This window comes from Lissotriton vulgaris, chromosome 1_2, assembly GCF_964263255.1.
Source record: "Lissotriton vulgaris chromosome 1_2, aLisVul1.2, whole genome shotgun sequence".
In the NCBI taxonomy this organism is placed as follows: Eukaryota; Metazoa; Chordata; class Amphibia; order Caudata; family Salamandridae; genus Lissotriton; species Lissotriton vulgaris.
Genome location: NC_141686.1, coordinates 289,633,417 through 289,651,237, shown reverse-complemented (window position 1 = coordinate 289,651,237; position 17,821 = coordinate 289,633,417). Strand labels below are relative to the sequence as shown.

General features: G+C 45.4%; 1 protein-coding gene across 1 annotated transcript in view; it reads left to right on the top strand.

The window, feature by feature from the left end:
* LOC147736520 (carnosine synthase 1-like) overlaps positions 1-17,821 on the top strand; it is a 330,617-nt gene that overhangs the window by 173,428 nt on the left and 139,368 nt on the right. The window contains exon 4 of the mRNA XM_086953764.1: positions 270-474. Within this exon, the coding sequence (XP_086809890.1) occupies positions 270-474 (205 nt within the window). The remainder of the gene's footprint in view (positions 1-269; positions 475-17,821) is intronic.

The window sequence follows — 17,821 nt, the reverse complement described above, 5'->3', positions numbered from 1 at the left end:
CCTCAGGCTCTGTGAGGCCTTTGTTCACAGCTTTTGCTGTGAACAAACATTGGAATGTTGATGCTCCGGGATTCTACCGACTATTAAAGCCTGGAGCTCTCCATTGTTTTCAATGGAGCACTCAACATTCCAATGTTCTAATAGGACTTAGAACCCTCAGCCTCTTTTAGTGCTTAGAGGCCTTTACATCACATGTTGTGTAAGCTCTATAAACATATCCTAGCCCTCGAACGATTGTTTGCTGAAGCTTATGTGTGTCTTCTCTCCAGGTGGCAGTGGAGGCCACAGGCCCACGAAGGAGCGAGAGATGTACCCCAACCTATCACCCCAGCTGTGACTTCCCTGGCATCCTCCTAGCAGTCAAGGCCCTGCTGCAGAAGCTGGAAGAAGGAGAGAGTATCCTGTTAGAGGCAGTCTGTTCACCCCTTCCTGTTGTGCGGGCACCCGCTATGGAGACCCCGGCTGCCTTCCAGAGTAAGAGCAACGCAGAACATGTGGGCACTGGGATTAGGGACCCCAATATTTAAGCAGCTAGCATCCATGAAATTGAGTGACACACCCATTTACAAATGTAGTCTATATCTTTAACTGTCAGTAATGTCTCGGTGCGACTTCTTTTTAATTGTAAATAATACTTATGTAGCAAAAATTGTGTTTAATGCCACAAAGTACTCTATAGCTAACAGTAAGTAAAGAAAACATGCATTTCATTCAGAGTCACCAATAACACATTGGCATGCTTCCGCAGTGTGCCACCCGGCACCACATCATGCTGCAAGGAAGGTGGCTGCCCACACCCGAAGGTCAGGAATTGTCAGATGGAGTGACTGTGCATAACTGTGAAGTGTTCAGTACGGAAAAGACACTGGACTGGTGTGTGTCTGTTATACCTGCACACTGAGCAGCAGTGGGTCCCTGCTCCACCCACACTACACTGGTGACAAGGTAAGTAGTAACCTCCGCACGGCCTGCACCCAGTTGGCCCCTTCAATCACTGACAGCGCATTAAGGGAGGCCAGTAGCTGCGATGATTGCTCAACACACCCTGAAGGCAATCAGCTAAGAAAAATCAAAGTGCGGAGTAAGATTTGTAGGCAGCAGCATCCACACTGCAACCAAGAAGCCCACCCACTGGCACTCTGCAGAGCTCTCTGTTTCTCCATCTCACACTAGCAGGTGCTTCAAGGCAAGCCCCAAGCACATGCAGGCCGAGAGACCATTGACAAAATGCTTCCCACATACACAGGCTACCCAGTGCAGAACAGAGACAGAAGAAGTCTCTGGTCCTCAACATCCCCAGCAGCAGTCACATCTCCGAATACAAACGAGAGCTCCATTGGCTCTCAGTCAATAAAAGAGCCACCTTCAAGCTTCTCACACATGCCTAAAAAGCCCTCCACAACGCTGGACCAGCATACCTGAACCACCGTCTCTCATTCCACGTACTCACCAGACACCTCCTCTCCGTCCAACTGGCCCTTGCCATTGTTCCTCGGATCAGCAAGACCAGGCGAAGCACCACCTTGTCCGGAAAGACGTGTAAGAAGGGAAAAGAGCACAGAAGAGCCCCCAGCTCACCCAAACGCTGAGCAGATGTGATGGGAACCAGAAAAGCAGTTTCAGTAGACAACCAAGACACGGGACTGGAATCCAAAGGCTCAAACCAGGCCTGCTGGACACCCTAAAGGACCACTGACAAATCCCAGGAGGGAACAGATTTCAGAACGACCGGCCGCTTAAACCTGAAACTCTTCAGGACACGAGACACCAAGGGAGAAACTTTGGAGAAATCCCCTTGCACATAAAACGCCCAAACAGCGGCCCGCTGGGCACAAAGGGTGTGTGAAGCTTAACCCTTCAGAAACCCATTCGCCAAATAGTCCAGAATAGACAAATTATCCACAGTCAGTGCATCCAAATTCTTAGAAACACACCATTTCTGAAAAGAAACATGGTGTTTCTTGTAAGACTTCAAAGTCGAGTATTTACGCAATTCCTAGAATCACAAGAGCCACAACACTAGAACACCCCAGACCAATCGAACTGGCCCGTTCACAAACCAGGCCGTCAGCTGAAGATGCTGAAGGTGTGATACAGGTGGGGAGGGAAACTGAATGAATGAATTTAAAATGTATATAGCGCTCAAATGCCCGAGGGCGTCTAGGCACGGAGGGACTGTGGAAGAAACACCCCTTTTATACAGAGACAACAGCAGAGGGAACCAAGGCCTCAGAGGCAGAAAGGAGCAATCAGAATAACCAATGTTATCTCCTCTTGCATCTTCTGCAGCACCCTCTGGAGAAGGAGAATGGGAGGGAAAGCATAAAGAATCCCCTTGAGGCACGGGACAGAGAGGGCATCAACCGCCAAAACCCTGGGAACAGGAGTCTTCGAGCAGACAAGAGGAAGCATCGCATTGTGTGGAGACGTAAACAGTTCCAGCCTGGGACCCCTGTACGCTGCACACATCACAGAAGACGGCAGGTTTCTGCTAAGACAGATGGCCTGAACGTTGAGCGAGCCTGGAACATACAGAGCAGAAAGAGCAAGAAATGGGCCTCCGCCCAAGCAAATATCCGAGCCGCAATGACATTCAGACTCCGGCATCGGGTCCCACTTTGTCTTTTCAGATAAGAACTGGAGACCTGATAATCTGTACAAACCACAACATGATGCCCCATCAACAGAGCAGAAAAAGTCCCTCTGGACCTGCTAGATCGCTGACAACTCCCCCCAATTGGAGGACTGATGTGTCTCTCAAATGAGCCAGGCCCCTTTCCTCTCCTGATTTTCTAACACAGCCCCCCGAACCCATATGCTGGTTTCCGTTTTGAGATATAAAGGCAGGGGATAGCAGAACAGCATGCTTTGCAACAGATTTGCCTCCAACAGCCACCATGTCAAAGCGTTCCTGAGGGCAGGCATCACTGGGATCGGATGGTTGTTTTTGTGTGAACCGGGACTACAAAAGCAAATGATATGATTCACCAGGGGCTTGAGATGAAATCGTGTCAATTGGACCACCACCGTGGGGGGTGCCATCGAGCCCCGAACCCTCAGCCAAGCCCTGGCCAACATGGAGAACTGTCCCAGAATATGATCCACAGAGGCACAGATTGCAAATATCCTGTGTGCAGGAAGGCGAGCCAACCCCTGCCCCGTGTCGTACTGGACCCCAATGAACAGCTTGGTCTGAGTCAGTTCCAATGAGATTTTGGAAAGTTGACAAGAAAACCCAAGCCCCCCAGAGTCTGAAGCACCAGTTGAAATTCTTACTGCGCCTTAAAACAAGATGGAGCAGATAAGAGCCAGAAATCAAGGTATGGAAAAACAGAAATACTTTGTAAGTGAAAAAGCGATACCACTGGGACCTATACCTTGGTAAAGACTCCTGGAGAGGTAGCCAGACCAAAGGGCAAGACATGGAACTGAAGGTGATGCCAACAGCAAAATAAAGATACTTCTGGCTCTACGGATGAACGCGAACATGAAAGCATGCACCTGGAATTCGCCCTGCACCAGCAAAGGAAGAATAGACTGGACCAAAATAATCTCAAAGTGATCCTCCACCAGATCTTTCTTCGGCAATTTTCAGAAATCGAGGAACGTCAATGATGATAAAAGAACAGAGGAGAGCCTTTACCGGGTTATAGTCATTTGGTTGGCTGTTCACCACCAGCCTAAAGGTTCTGTCCGGATTTACCGGCAAACGCAGCCCCAGCGACCACAAGCTCCGTCACAAAAAGAATGTTTGTCCAGAGGCGCAGGAGCAGATTTTTCTGAACAAAAGAGCATCTGCCCACATGCAATTGGAAAGGTTTCAAACCTTCTTCTCCTCTGCAGCTTTCTGCACAGAATCATCCAGCTCAGGCCCACAAATCTTCTGACCAGTGAAAGGAAGTTTCATAACCAAGGTATGCTGACTAACCTCCAGTTTCCATTACTTCAACCATACCAACCTCCGACCAGTAAAAGAACCCCCTGGTCAAAAAGGAAGATCATCCTGGAGCCATCCTGAAGCCATCGGATGACTTCAGCTGAGCTATTTCTATAATTATCTGGGGACGTCATCCCTAACCATTCTGAAGTATGCCTTTAGGGGAAAATATTTAAATGGGATGACTCTTACTGTAATCACAAATGCTACTCTAGGATGGTGTTGTGATGACTTCCACTGGCAGGGAGTGATTACCTTTTACAACTCCACGAATACTAATTGACAACTTTGGGTTGAGTACTCCAGGATGGGCTCCAGACAATTTAAGGATGATTGTGGATTATTCTTGGATGATCCTATTACCCCTTTAGGATGAAAATTGATTACTCTGGAATGATCCCATGATAGTTTCAGGATGAGAGTGGATTACTCCTGGATGATTTAATGATAACTGAAAAATTAGCATAGATTATTTAGGATGACACCTTAAAAATCCAATGTTACAACAAGCACATTAGCCGACTGCCAGTATTTCCTTGCAGGGTCCACTATTAGTTTAGGAATATGGACTTGCTGGTAGGGAAATAATTAGAGAATCACCTCCTAAATGAACCTTCCTGTCAGAAACAGGCCTCTCGGATGCAATATGCCTTCTTTATACAATACCATGAATCATTTGCAATGCCATGAGATCTAAAGTAAGACCTAGATTTACAAAAGTATAACTTAACACAGCGCAACACTCAAATTTGCTGCGTTGCATCACAGGGTGACAGCAGGAAAGTGCCATGTCTACCCCTCTCCCTTGCACCACTGCACCATTAGGCAGTCGAGCACCATGCACACACATTTGCACTATGGTGCAAAGGTGTCTGCGCGAGTTTATCTTAGGTTTTGTACTGGAAGGGCCCCCTTGCAGTACAAAAAATACTATGCCTTGAAAAACCTAAAAATGTTTCCATTGTGGATGCGTGTTGTAACAAATACTAATTTGCTCTGGTTTAAAAATCCTGAAAAGGTTTTACGTCAAGTCCTCATTATAAAACTTAAGCAAGCCAAAAACAAAACTTCCATAAATCTGGTCCCAATTATAAGATCAATATTCTCCTACTCTGGAAAGATTGCTTGTTAAACTCTACAGTGAGATGTAGGCACTGTACAAATTAAATCTCGGAAACATTCCTTTTGGACAGCTTTGTGCTCTAGAAATACCATATGCATACAAAAGTAGTGGCTTCAATAAGGTTATACTGTGCATTCAGATAAGATTAACAACTTTTGCAGCTACTCCCATACTCCTGACTCACTGAGACTTACCTTACTTTGAAGCTGTTTAATGTGGTGAAGGGGGGCAAAAGACTGAAAAAAGTAATGGTTAAATAAAAAAGCATCAAAGGGTATTTGTTAATATGTAATTGTATTGATTTTATTGATTTAAAACACACCTTTGGCCTCATAGGAGCCAGGATACTGAACAAGAGAACATAAAGAACGTCCAGGACACTGTTAAAGAGGGGAAAAATGCCAGAATACTGCAAAAAGAGCAAAACGGCTTAATGAAAGGCAGCAACTTCAATGTTTGTTTTTGTTAGTCCTCAGTATTGAAAATCTTTATAGCCAGCTTCCTTCTTCATAGTTCTGTTGTCCAGTGATGGCCAGCCTTCATCCCTTCACATAGACCTCATAGAGGCGGGAGGAAAAAGAAATTAACATACATCAGTATCATGTTAACCGCCACGATTTTAGGTTTTTAATAGGACTGGGCTGCTTTTAAAATGTTCCAATCCTTTTATTTAATATAGTGTGCAGATGAGATATGGTTACAAGGGTTCATAAGTTTTACATCAAGGTTACTTGGTCAAAGAAGTAATGGTGAGAGCAAGGCATTGATGAAGAGGTGGGCAGGGGGTAAAGAAAGAAGAATCACCTGTCCAAGTGAAGAAACCGCCGCTGTTCACCAGACGCTGTCACGCTTCCTCTGCAAACAGAAAGCTATCAATTCTAGATTTCCTTTACATCATGGAGGCAGCCATGTTGACCTGAACTCTACTTACAGTATTCTTATTTGGAAAACAGTCTAAAAAATTACCATACTGACCAGAAATCCAAATAGGAGCTTACAACCAAATGCTAGAAACAGAGCAACTGATCTAATTATTGGGAGAGCTGAAATTAAATCCCAACTCAAAGTTATGCGCCAGATTTGCATGTAATTTGTAGCGCAAATTCTCATTGAGTTACAACCCCTCCCCCCTTGCTCTTTTGCAGACGGCTGTTAGTAAAGTGTGAAGGAGTCTGTGTACAATCATATGTTCCAGGACCACATATGTAAACATATATTTTAACACTGTATGTATATTCAGGTATTTTCATAGTCCTAAATCAATCAGAGTGGACATTATTCCAGTAGTGGCTGGCTGCGGTTCTGCTTGGGCAACAGAATCCCCCAATACCAGTTGACAAGTGCAAACAGAGCCATGAGGCCATGCTTAGTAAGAGCAAAGCAAGGCAAGTTTGCCCCATGGCACTATTCACCACCATGCGGAATGGGGCACTGACCACATAACTTAATGCACTCATGATTATAAGGGACAGGGCACAGCTCTGTGTTCCAGACCATGGACAATGGATATATAATGTCAGGTTACCAGTTGCCATTTCATTTTCAGGTAAGTTGTTTAGTCTTACTGGCTGAGAAAAACGTGGAAAAACTAGGGCTTCACTATATATATGCACATGGACATACTTTAATATTTTTGCCAAGGTAGCATGAGAAAGGTAATATCGCTGCAAGGGTTCAAACATATGACTGAATCTCAATGCACAGCCACGGTTGCAGTGGCTTTCAATGGCCAAGTGATAGTGCAGGTCAGAAATAGACGTCTAAGACATCCAGAGGCAGGGGAGAAATATCCTGTGTCTTCTTTCCAGCTTGGGGAAGTGACAAGTTCAGTATTTAACAGTTGTCTGATTCAATGTTGTCCCTTTACAGTTGCATGACTGTGGCACCACGCCCCTTCACCACTCATTCAAACAAATATGCCTCTGGAAATACTATCAGGGCAGAGTGATAGCTTTCCAGGATACCAGTGATCTATCTATTTTTCAAATTTGTTCAGCAAGGATCCATTCTACATCCTCCTTTCAGCATCTAAAATAGTTAATACTGAAGATGGCCATAATCTACGACAGAGAAGCTAGTTCACAAAAAACTAGGCCCTAAACAGCCAGCATTAGACCGAACAAGGCTCAAGGAGAGCAGGGTGCGGGCATTGTCAGTCAAGCCGACTCCTATTGCAGACAGGGAGCTGGGTGGAGTCAAGTGTGAATATATTGGTCGATCTGTGACAAGAACATGGTCGCGTTCAGTCACAGATCTGCCTAGCATTTCCCGCACTCCGTTTGTGTTGTCGACTTACCTGCTCGGGTCCTGTTGTCCCGCAGTCGGGAATTTGTGGTACCTTGATTGGACGTCTCTGACATGTTACGGCTCCTTCACGCAGGTCTTCCTCTTACAGGTTTGTTGATCTCTTTTTTCCGTGTTCCTGTCCACATCCATGTTCCCTCGCCGGAGGTACCTGCTTGTGTAGCTCTGTTTCTTTGCGCCAGAGTTTCTTTAGCCTCTCGTCCTGTACCCAATGCAATGAGAGAACGAAGATATATTTAACCAAAGAATCCTCGCCTATCAGGTATATGGTAGGATGATGATGTTGTATATGGTTAGAAGGACATAGTTACTTATCTGATTTATCTGATCCACTGAGAGTGGAAAAACTGTTATTCTTTTGTTTCCCTTATTTAACACGGACTGGCTATAAAGAGAAAATAGATGTAAGTTAATTTCCTGATTTCTTAAGGAGACGCTATATTCTTATCTGACTCAGCACCTTGTTGTGTGTGTGGTTGTGTGTGTGGTTGTGTGTGTGTGGTTGTGTGTGTGGTTGTGTGTGTGTGTGGTTGTGTGTGTGTGGTTGTGTGTGTCAGGTTGTGTGTTTGTGGTTGCATATGTGGTTGTGTGTGTGGTTGTGGTTGTGTGTGTGGTTGTGTGTGGTTGTGTGTGTGTTGTTGTATATGTGGTTGTGTGTGTGTTTGTGGTTGTGTGTGTGTGGTTGTGTGTGTAGTTGTGTGTGTGTGGTAGTGTGTGTGGTTGTGTGTGGTAGTGTGTGTGGTTGTGTGTGTGGTTGTGTGTGTGGTTGTGTGTGTGGTTGTGTGTGTGGTTGTTGTGTGTGGTTGTGTGTGTGTGGTTGTGTGGTTGGTTGTGTGTGTGTGGTTGTGTGTGTGGTTGTGCGTGTGCGGTTGGTTGTGTGTGGTTGTGCGTCGGTGGTTGTGTGTGGGGGTTGTGTGTGTGGTTGTGTGGTTGTGTGTGTGTGTGGCTGAGTGTGTGTGGTTGTATGTGTGGTTGTGTGTGTGGTTGTGGTTGTACAAGTGTGGCTGTGTGTGTGTGGTTGTATGTGTGGTTGTGTGTGTGGTTGTGGGTGTGTAGTTGTGGTTGTGTGTGTGTGGTTGTGTGTGGGGTTGTGTGTGGTTGTATGGTTGTTGTGTGTGTGGCTATGTGTGTGTTGTGTTGTGTGTGTGTTGTGTGTGTGGTTGTATGTGTGGTTGTATGTATGGTTGTGGTTGTGGTTGTGTGTGTGGTTGTGTGTGTGTGGTTGTGTGTGGTTGTGTGTGCATGGTTGTGTGTGTGGTTGTGTGTGTGGTTGTGTGTGTGGTTGCGTGTGGTTGTGCTTGTGGTTGTGTTTGGGTGTGTGGTTGTGTGTTGGACAGTAATACTAAAAGCATCTCAAAATAAAGAAACACAAACATCGAGTTTGCGGAAAGTGAAAGCACATTGTAATTCAAAAGGCGCAGCAAAGCATTAACACAACAAAATGTTCTTTGATGTTTGATGTTCTTTGAACGAGAACATCAAAGGGGCGCTGCTAAAGTGATTGCGGCTGAAAGTGTTCTTGAGCGCTTAATGAGTATGACGAGGTTTGCCATTTGGCGCTTCTGCTCCTAAGCGCTTGCCCGTGCATATGCACTGTAACTCTAGGCTGGCCATGGTAGCATTTTCTGAGCCCTCACTTAATGTCTCACCAGACCAGCACATGCGCTGGGTCAGGCGAGCCCTAAAAAGGACTACAGACAGAAGATTCAGAGCTGAGCAGAAGGGGAGAGAAGCGTTGAAAAGGGGTGGGGAGAAGAGAGGCGGAAGAGGAGTGAAAGAGAGACTAAGACCGAAGAATGCTAGCAAGAAACAACTGAGTGGAAGTGAAGGAGCAAGAGGAATGAGGAAGACGTACCCGGTGAAGAGGAATAAGGTGTAAGAGGCAAAATGAAGGACATTGTAGGGTTAGGAAGGACTAACTTGTGAAGTTTGGGGAAGTTAAGTAATAACCTACTTTTTTTTTTTTTAAAGAGTTTTATGCAGAGCAGACTCGACCCGAAGATTTTAGGTATCAGAGCGCTTTACATGAGCATGAGCACAAGTTTTGTTACAGATGGACACATTCATTTTTGTTAGGCGCAAGGAGATTAAGTGATTTGCCCAGAATCACAGGATGTTGAGCGTTGTTGCTGAGACTCGCACCCAGTTCTCCTGCTTCGAGGTCGACCTCTCTAGCCATAAGGCTACATCCTCTCACCTCTTGTTAGGAGTACTGAGAGTTATTCATGCCCCCTAACACACAAACCACTGATGTACCGGAAGTGCTTGGCCTCAGCGATCTCTAATATTAAGGGTCAGTATGGTGGAGTGGAATAGGGTGGGGCGGAGTAAGGCAAGTAGAGTGGGGTAGATTGGGTGGATTTGAGATGGGAAGATTGGAATGGAGTGGGGTAGGTTGAAGTAGGGTGAGGTAGGTTGTGGTAGGGTGGGTAGACTGGGAAAGATTGGAGTGGGGTAGTTTGAATCGGGGTAGACAGGAGTGTAGTGGGGTAGGGTGGATTATACTGTTGTAGTGGGGTAGATTAGGGAGGAGCTGGTTTGATTGGAGTGTGGTAGAGAAGATTGGAGAGGGGTAGATGGAATGAACTGAAGTAAAGTGGTAGATTGGGTGGATTAGAGGAGGCGAGTGGGGAGATTTGGGTAGGGTGGAGTAGACTGAGGTAGTTTAGGTTGGAGTGGAATACATGGGAGTGGAGTAAATTGAGTGGATTAGAGTATGGTAGATTGAAGTGGGGTAGATTTTAGTGAAGTGGAGATGGATATAGTGGAGTGGGATAGCAGAGTGTAGTACACTGGAGTGGAGAGCTGTGTTGTAAAGTGTCTTACAGTAGAGTTTCATGGAGTGGCAAGGCATAGAGTGGAGCTGAGTGAAGTGGTGTATAGAGGAGTAGTATAAAGTGGAGTGGCATAGTGTGGAGTATGTATGGTGTGATAGCACACTGCCGTTAAAGAGAACACATTTCCAATTGAAATTGTCCATTACATTTGCATTTGAGAAAGTGGAGGGTCAAAAACAGGCCTGGGTGAGATTTAAATCATGTGCAATTTTTCAAATTTCACATTACACTTGTGACAAAAAATAAATGACAGGTTTGCATTTCAGATAATTTCCTTGACATTTCACGTAATTACTTTATAAGAAAATTATATGAATTCCATACAAATGAGAGCTGAAAAAGGGGCAAGAGGAGGTGAGTTATAAAAGGATGGGGAGAGAACGGAGAAACAACTAATGCTTCTCTGTAGTAGTTTCCTGCCATCTTAATAGTTTTCAGTTTCAAAACATTCCCCTCACAAGTTATCAATGATGAGAAAGAACAGTTCAGCAACAAAAATGTATATTGAAGCCATTAAATAATTAATGCAATACAGAATATGTGATACCTCACATCCTCAATTTATTACATCTTAGAACACTTTCTCTAGCACTGGTGGTTTTTAATTTGCTTCTTGGGGAACTACGAAAGCCCATGGTTAAGCTGTGCCAACAAGTGGTCTCACACTGTTCCAATAGCCCTAGGAGAGTGCGTTAAAAGGTGTTGCCACTGTCCATGAAAAAGCAGACCAGAGTGAGTGAAGTGATAATTACATTTAAGTGTCAACATAACTGGCACCAGAAGGACCTTTCAGTCTCAGTGACGCAAGTACCTAAAAGGCCATCAATTTCAATATAACACAATGCAAACATCAAACATGCTTGATGGGTGAAGTGAGTAACTACGCTGATATACAACTGTGCAATGCTAAACATTTCAGTAATGTTGCAGGAACATTGTTTCGAGATATGTAACGCCTACTTCTTGTCACAGAACGAAACCCAGCAGTTAATGTCTACTCTTCCTTGTCCAGACCAAAGTGCATGTTGTGCCAGCTAGATAATTCAGCAGAGGGGCTTCAGCGCCTAAGAGACTAAAAGAGTAAATCAATGCGTATAAAAATCATATAAAAAGGTGCACTTAACATTCAAAGCCCTCCTAGAGAACATGGTGTTGACTACATGAAATCACCCTTTAGCCGGTCATCATTAAGACTAGCGTTCTGCCAGAAATAACCCATGTTTTCTCTGTTATGCACGGTTCAGTAGCTCCACAAATGCAGACTGTGGGCAGCCCTGCCACGTATCATGCATTAAGCGTGAGACTAACGCATTTTGGTGAGGTGATCTGCATCACCGCACAAAAATGCAAAGTCACGCAATCATAGAGCCTCCTGACGTTGCTGACAACAGCTTATGCAGGAGATGGGAGTGCTGCTATTAGCACTCATCTGGCAGCTCTGTGTGTATGTAAGACAGTCTAGTCAGAAGTGCACTGCTCTGCAGCGGCAGTCACGTGATGGCGTCACATGACTGCAATATTGCAGCCATGAATTGCCATGGGGCGATTAGCGGCGGCAGTTATGCCTAAATTTCGTTTGGCACAGGCAGGGTCGGATTGGGATCACAATTCGGCCCGGGCACTGACGAAAAAAGTGGCCCACATTCAAGGGGCGTGGCCCACATTCAAGGGGCGTGCCCTTTCATGAAACACCATTTGCACAGACAAGGAATGAAAGTGGGAGGATACTGTTCTTGCACACGACACAGGGCCAAGGTGACAATGGCCTACATGCTGAGCAACTAAAAAAAAATAGCAAGGCCCCTTTTTGTCACAAAATTATTCCAGCCCTCCAGCACAGGAGCACCTGAAAAGCAGCAAAGTCCCTGCTATTACTAACCTACTCAGCCCTCCCCAGACCTTCAGCTCAGGTGCACAAGGCCCCTGCAATTAGTAAATTAATCAACCCTCCAGGCCTTGGGAAAATGTCCTGGCAGGGGAGCACAAAACACAGCTTTCTGGGTCATCCAAGGTAGCCAGGTAGCCAGGTAGCCAGGGGGGAGGCTGAGGTGAAGCTGGTGCATGGGAAGTGCCTTCCCAGTGTGTTCTGGCAGTTTGAGTATTTACCATTTACTGTAGTATTACCCTTGTACCTGTGTATGGTACCCTTTTGTAACTTGCACAAGTCACTTTTCTCTTGTAACACACTGTTTGCTACCTCTCACTTTTGTTTGCTTTAGATACTTGCACAAGTGCCACCATTGCCTATGTAACGTTTGTTCTTGTGCTGGAGTGTCTGCCATTAATTGCAGTATTATACCTCTACTTGTATTTTGTACGCTTCTGTAACCTGCACACATCTCTTTTTCCTCCTGTAATGTATCGTTTGCTCCTCTTGTATTTTGGTTGCTCACCATTGTCACTTTTGATTCATATAACTTAACGTTTGCTTTTGTAATTTGTCCACTTATAATTTTCTCATCATGTATTATTGCTGTTCCTAGTGTGAAGCGCTCTGACACCTTCGGGTAAAGTCCGTGCTATATAAAATCGCATAAATAAATAAATAAAACAAAAAAATTCCAAACATCACCAGGCCCCCACAGCAAGACCCATTCTTCCTCTCCCCAAAATGCCCTGAATGTGAAGGGCTGTGGGCGAGGTGTTAAGACTAACACCGTTTCTGGGCTGCATGGGCGCCAGGGGGCCGAGGTGCAAATGGCTCAAAGGCCTGAGAAACACCTGCTCCCCAGGGAGGCCGATTATTGCAAACAATCACCCCTCCCCAGCCCAGCCTCAGCTTGATTGCTTGGCAGGGTAGGGGTGAAGGAGAGCCCACAGCTGACAATCGCTGTCTGGCCGCACAGCGAGGCTGCTTTCATTTTCTCAGACTCTGTCTCCGTGCACTCTGTGGGCCGTTTTTTTTTCTCCTCTTTCCTAGTCCACTCTCTGTGGACTGGGACATGGGAGAAAAAAAACGGCCCACAGAGGGCACTGAGGCACCGGCCCTTCGGCCCATTCCCGAATGCCCGCCTTGCCAATCCGCCCCTGGGCACAGGCAGCCCACCGTTCCTCGCACTGTTGCAGCCTGTGGCTTTCATCATGATGCAGATGCGCCCCTGCGACCGGATGGCTGCTGGAGACTAGTCGTCGCGTGGCTCACTGTCACTGATACTCAGGTCAGACTGTAATGTGACTTTAAAAATATGTAATTTTAGACTGTCACTGAGCAGCGCTCCGCTCAGCTGACGCATCATGATAAGATGGTAACGACGGCTGGTAGTGAGCGTCGACCACATGGAGCAGGGTGCGAATATGGCTTTCCTCTAAGTTGTTTAATCTCATCAAGGGCACAGGCCGCCAAGGTTCCGTGGCATTGCAGGCTTCAGATATCAGCAGTGCTTGAAATGGAAAAATAGAAGTGCAGGTACTCTGTAGCAGAGTACCTGCTTGTTTCTGAGAAGTGCTGCCACTCTCCAATTGAAAGTATAGCATTTCTCTTGAGAAGTGCCGGTACTCTCCCTCCCAAAATAAAAAAATGCTGGTACTCCGTACCGGACAGTACCGGCCCATTTAAAGCACTGGATATCAGCAATGGGAGGGGCACTGGGGTCACAGGGCTGAGGGTATTTCTCAAGGAGTGTGAGACAGGGGACTGCAGTCAGTTGCTTGCCATGTTGTATCCTGAAAGAAGCCTCTCTGACGCTTTCGGAGTTGCGCTTGACTTTAGGTGCACTGAAAGGACAATCACATAATAAAAGTGCAGCTGAAGTAACCTAAACTTGCATCATGATTATTCACTACTGTACAGTCAGTCCTCGGAACGTCCAACGAAAGTGTATATCAAAGCACTTCAACATTGCATTCTGGGGCTTGTAGTTATGTTTATCTTATTACACAATCGGGACTGACAGATCGATGGGCAATAATGTGCGGAGATGGATTAACGAGGAAACAGATAAACGCACAGAAACATGGACGGAGACTGATTTAAAGACTGAGACATTGTTAGAACAATAGTTAGGCTGCGAGACAGACAAATTCCATTGTCATGGCAGTGCACATTCTTAATGTCCCTGAGCAGCGATGCGCTAAAATGAAACTCATCAGCGCCGACAGCCGTACTGTCCCCAAACCAATCCGAGGCGCTGCTTCTGCTACCTAATTATTTATCCTTAGTTGCAATAATGTTCTCATGGTGTTAGTTTATAGTGCCTTCTCTCGAGGATGAATAGCAAGGGCCAGTGGCGTCACTAGGGTGGGTGTCACCCGGTGCGGGTAACTCATGGTGTCACCCCCTCACGACTTACCGCATGGACCTCCTCCACTCCGAGTCCGCCAGTGGACACAGTTGTCAAATAACAGGACCATACAGAATCCTTAGTAACGTTTGTAATTTTAGGTCCTATATTTACAAAGGCCATAGAAGAAAAATTGAATTCAACAAGGCCTATTCACAAAATGCATTTGGAGTGCATTAAGTAGTGCTCCTGTTGAATTTCTTTAGGCACTATGACACGAGTTTGTGAATTGTCCTCAAAACATCTAAAAGTGGAATCAATGGGTACACTGTGGGAGTATTCAACACAATTAGCACAAACAGAAAGGACGGTGTGTTTACTATTTGGGAGTTGGACATTTCTGGACTGGCTAACAAAGGCATGTAAGAGTATGCTAAAGAGTACTACTCCTGTAGAACTACCACTGAGGTCTCTCCTGATACGGCCTCACCTCTGCTGCACTGTACTTCCAACCTGCCTGGCCAAAGACAACAAATATAATTGACGCAGGTTTCTTTGCCCCAATGAGGGTCCCATTACCAGTGGTTTGGAAAACAGCCCGTGTCTCCAAATGTCACTGATATCATGGTAATTCTTGGATTGGGGGATTTATTTACGCCATTGCTAGTTGAACTACAAGACTTTTATAATAAGTGGGGAATCAGCATGCATGCACACTGCAGGAAATTCAGTGCTCGTTTCCCCTGGATTTTTACTGCATATAGGAGGCGTTCCTGCACAGGTTGGGGGGGGGTTGGGGGGGAACGCCTCCTAAAAGTGCCTGAGTGAAATCTACAAGGTTTCACTCAGTCACTTTGGGGGCCATGCTGCGTCAAAACCCTGCGTCTGCTTGAAGCAGGCGTAAGGATTGACGCAGCATTAACAAGATAGGGCCCCCCCAGAGCGACGCAACTCCAGCAATGCGCCACCTTTACGCCACAGATGCGTGACGCATCTGTGCCCTTTTTGCCCATTGGTGCCCTGCATTGTAAATGCGGCACATCAATGGTGGCGGAGGCATGGCGCACAATAAGTGGCGCATCCCTGCTGATATGCAGGGAGGCTCCACTTATTGCAAATCTGCCCCAAAGTATTGATCCAATGGGGTAAGGCGGTGCTAGCTCACAGCATTGGGGTCCCTCTGTAGCATAATTGGATATTTCTGAGCCAGCTTCTTCACTGGGAACGCCCCAAAGATACCCCTAATTTGCTCTGCGTGGGAGTCAAAGCAAAAAGAAGCAGTGCACTATGTCTGCCTTATTACAGATAGATGTGCGCAAAACTCCAAGATTTTCAGATCCCATCCCCCGGATATTGACATTCATTTAGTTAAGATTTGTTTTTGTATTCTGGTACTTATAAGCCAGGATTTTATTCACTGGACTACGAATACCAGAATGCAAAGGAAAAATCTGGATCCCACAATATACCAATACTGTTCCAAAAGGTAAGAAATTCGAGGCAAGACCCCGCGCTCTCCAGCACCTGCTCAGGAAAAAATAATTCTACGTATGTGCACGTATTTCCTATAGAAAGTTTTGCAAACAAACTGCCATTGATTGCGTAATACCGTGCAAAAGTACAGCATTTTGACTAAAGAAATAGCGCTGCGAGGCTGGATGCTTATCACCCTTTCATTCCATTTGAAGCTTCAAAAGACCGCACTCCAGAAGAGAAACCATTGAGTGATGATAAATGAACTCAGCAATGAAGCTGCAGAAAAAACAGAAAAAAGAGCAGCGATAAGCAAAGAAAGAAGACAGAGTGAAAGTTAGGGTAGAGAGACTGCCCATTAGAGTGACTTGTCATAAATGTTCAATGTTAATATCAAATAACCATACTTCCAGTAAGGCAGCATACTACACTCTACTTACTGGTGTGTGAAGAACCTATTAGTATGAAGCACCATTTATTTGCATGTAAATGAATACTTGCGAAATATCTAAACAGTGTTCGTTGTTCACTAATAAACAAATAATTCTGAAATTAAGTATAAGGCTTTTTTTTGTAACAGAAATTAAACCAAAACAGAGAAAGTAATAAGCAAGCCGTCCTGAAAAAAAAACAGGGGCTGTTTAATTTTGTGAGTGCCTCTGAAGTAAAGAGATAGTCATCTTTAAAGCATCCTCAAATCATCAGGAACCATCTCATCTTGAGAAGTCATCAACTGCTCATCCTCTGCTCATCAGGAATAATCACATCTTGTGGTGTCATCAGATACTCATTTTCAAGTCATCCTCAAATCATCAGGCTCACATTTCTCAGCTCTGCTGAGGACTTCAAGAGCTTGATAATGTCTGATGATGTGAAAATGGCTTCTTGTGTAGTTGAATGATCAACTAATGAGTCTGGGATCGCTTCTAAAGTAATCCTATTTGACCAGGGCCCTCAGCCAATGAGGAAGCCATCCAAAAGCATTCAAACATTATATGTGAAACGAACTGGGAGAACAACCCCATATTAGCCAGGACTGGGGTGCCATGCTCGTCAGATAGCATCATATCATTTAAGTTTGAGAATCCTTGAACTGAGCTTGAGATGCATAGGCTTCATACATGCTGGCCCATATGGAGAAATTAGCAGCCAGGTATGTCCTCTTAAGAGAAGCCTCAAACTTTTTGTCAACCACATCAGACAAAGAGGAATCCTCCGAAGCCAAACTAGAAGACAACATGGTAGCCAACATAGTGTTCACCTTAGGAGTCTGTGGAAATAAACTCATCAAAGTCCTGCAATACATAACGTTTGCCAAAAAAACGTGGAATAGACTGTTTGTCAGGGTCCTTCCACTCCTTAGACAGCAGAGCCTTATGCACATCAAAAAACAGCAAATCATCACTTAAATAGGGTGTTCTCAGCACACCCCTGATGTAGGACAAGAAAGAGCGCCTTCCGTTGGGTGCCCTGAACGTATTTGACAGGTGGCTCAGCGTCATCGTCGTCCTCAAACCTATGGAGCCGAGGACATTTGGAGACAGGGGAGTCCCCCACAGCCGAGTCCACTGCCTCTTTCATCAGAGCCTGCAGCTCTGAGCGTGACATTTGGAGCCCCTCGTCCTCAGGAGGGTCCTCCACACCGCCTGAGCGCTTCATGTTGAATGAAGTAGGGCACAAGTCCTAAAACAAGCATTGAAAATGCAATAGGTCTCGCCTTTGTTTAAGTTAAAGCCATTAGCTTTGCTAATGGCATTGTATAGCAAAGCAAAAGACTAACTTAATGAAAGGCGAGACCTATTGCATTTTAAATGCTTTTTTTTGCTTTGTTAAAAGGTAGGGCCGATTTCGACTGAGAACCTTTTAAGTATTGCCCGGCGGTAGTCGACTCTCATACCACTCGAAATTATCAAACAAAGAGGCAGGC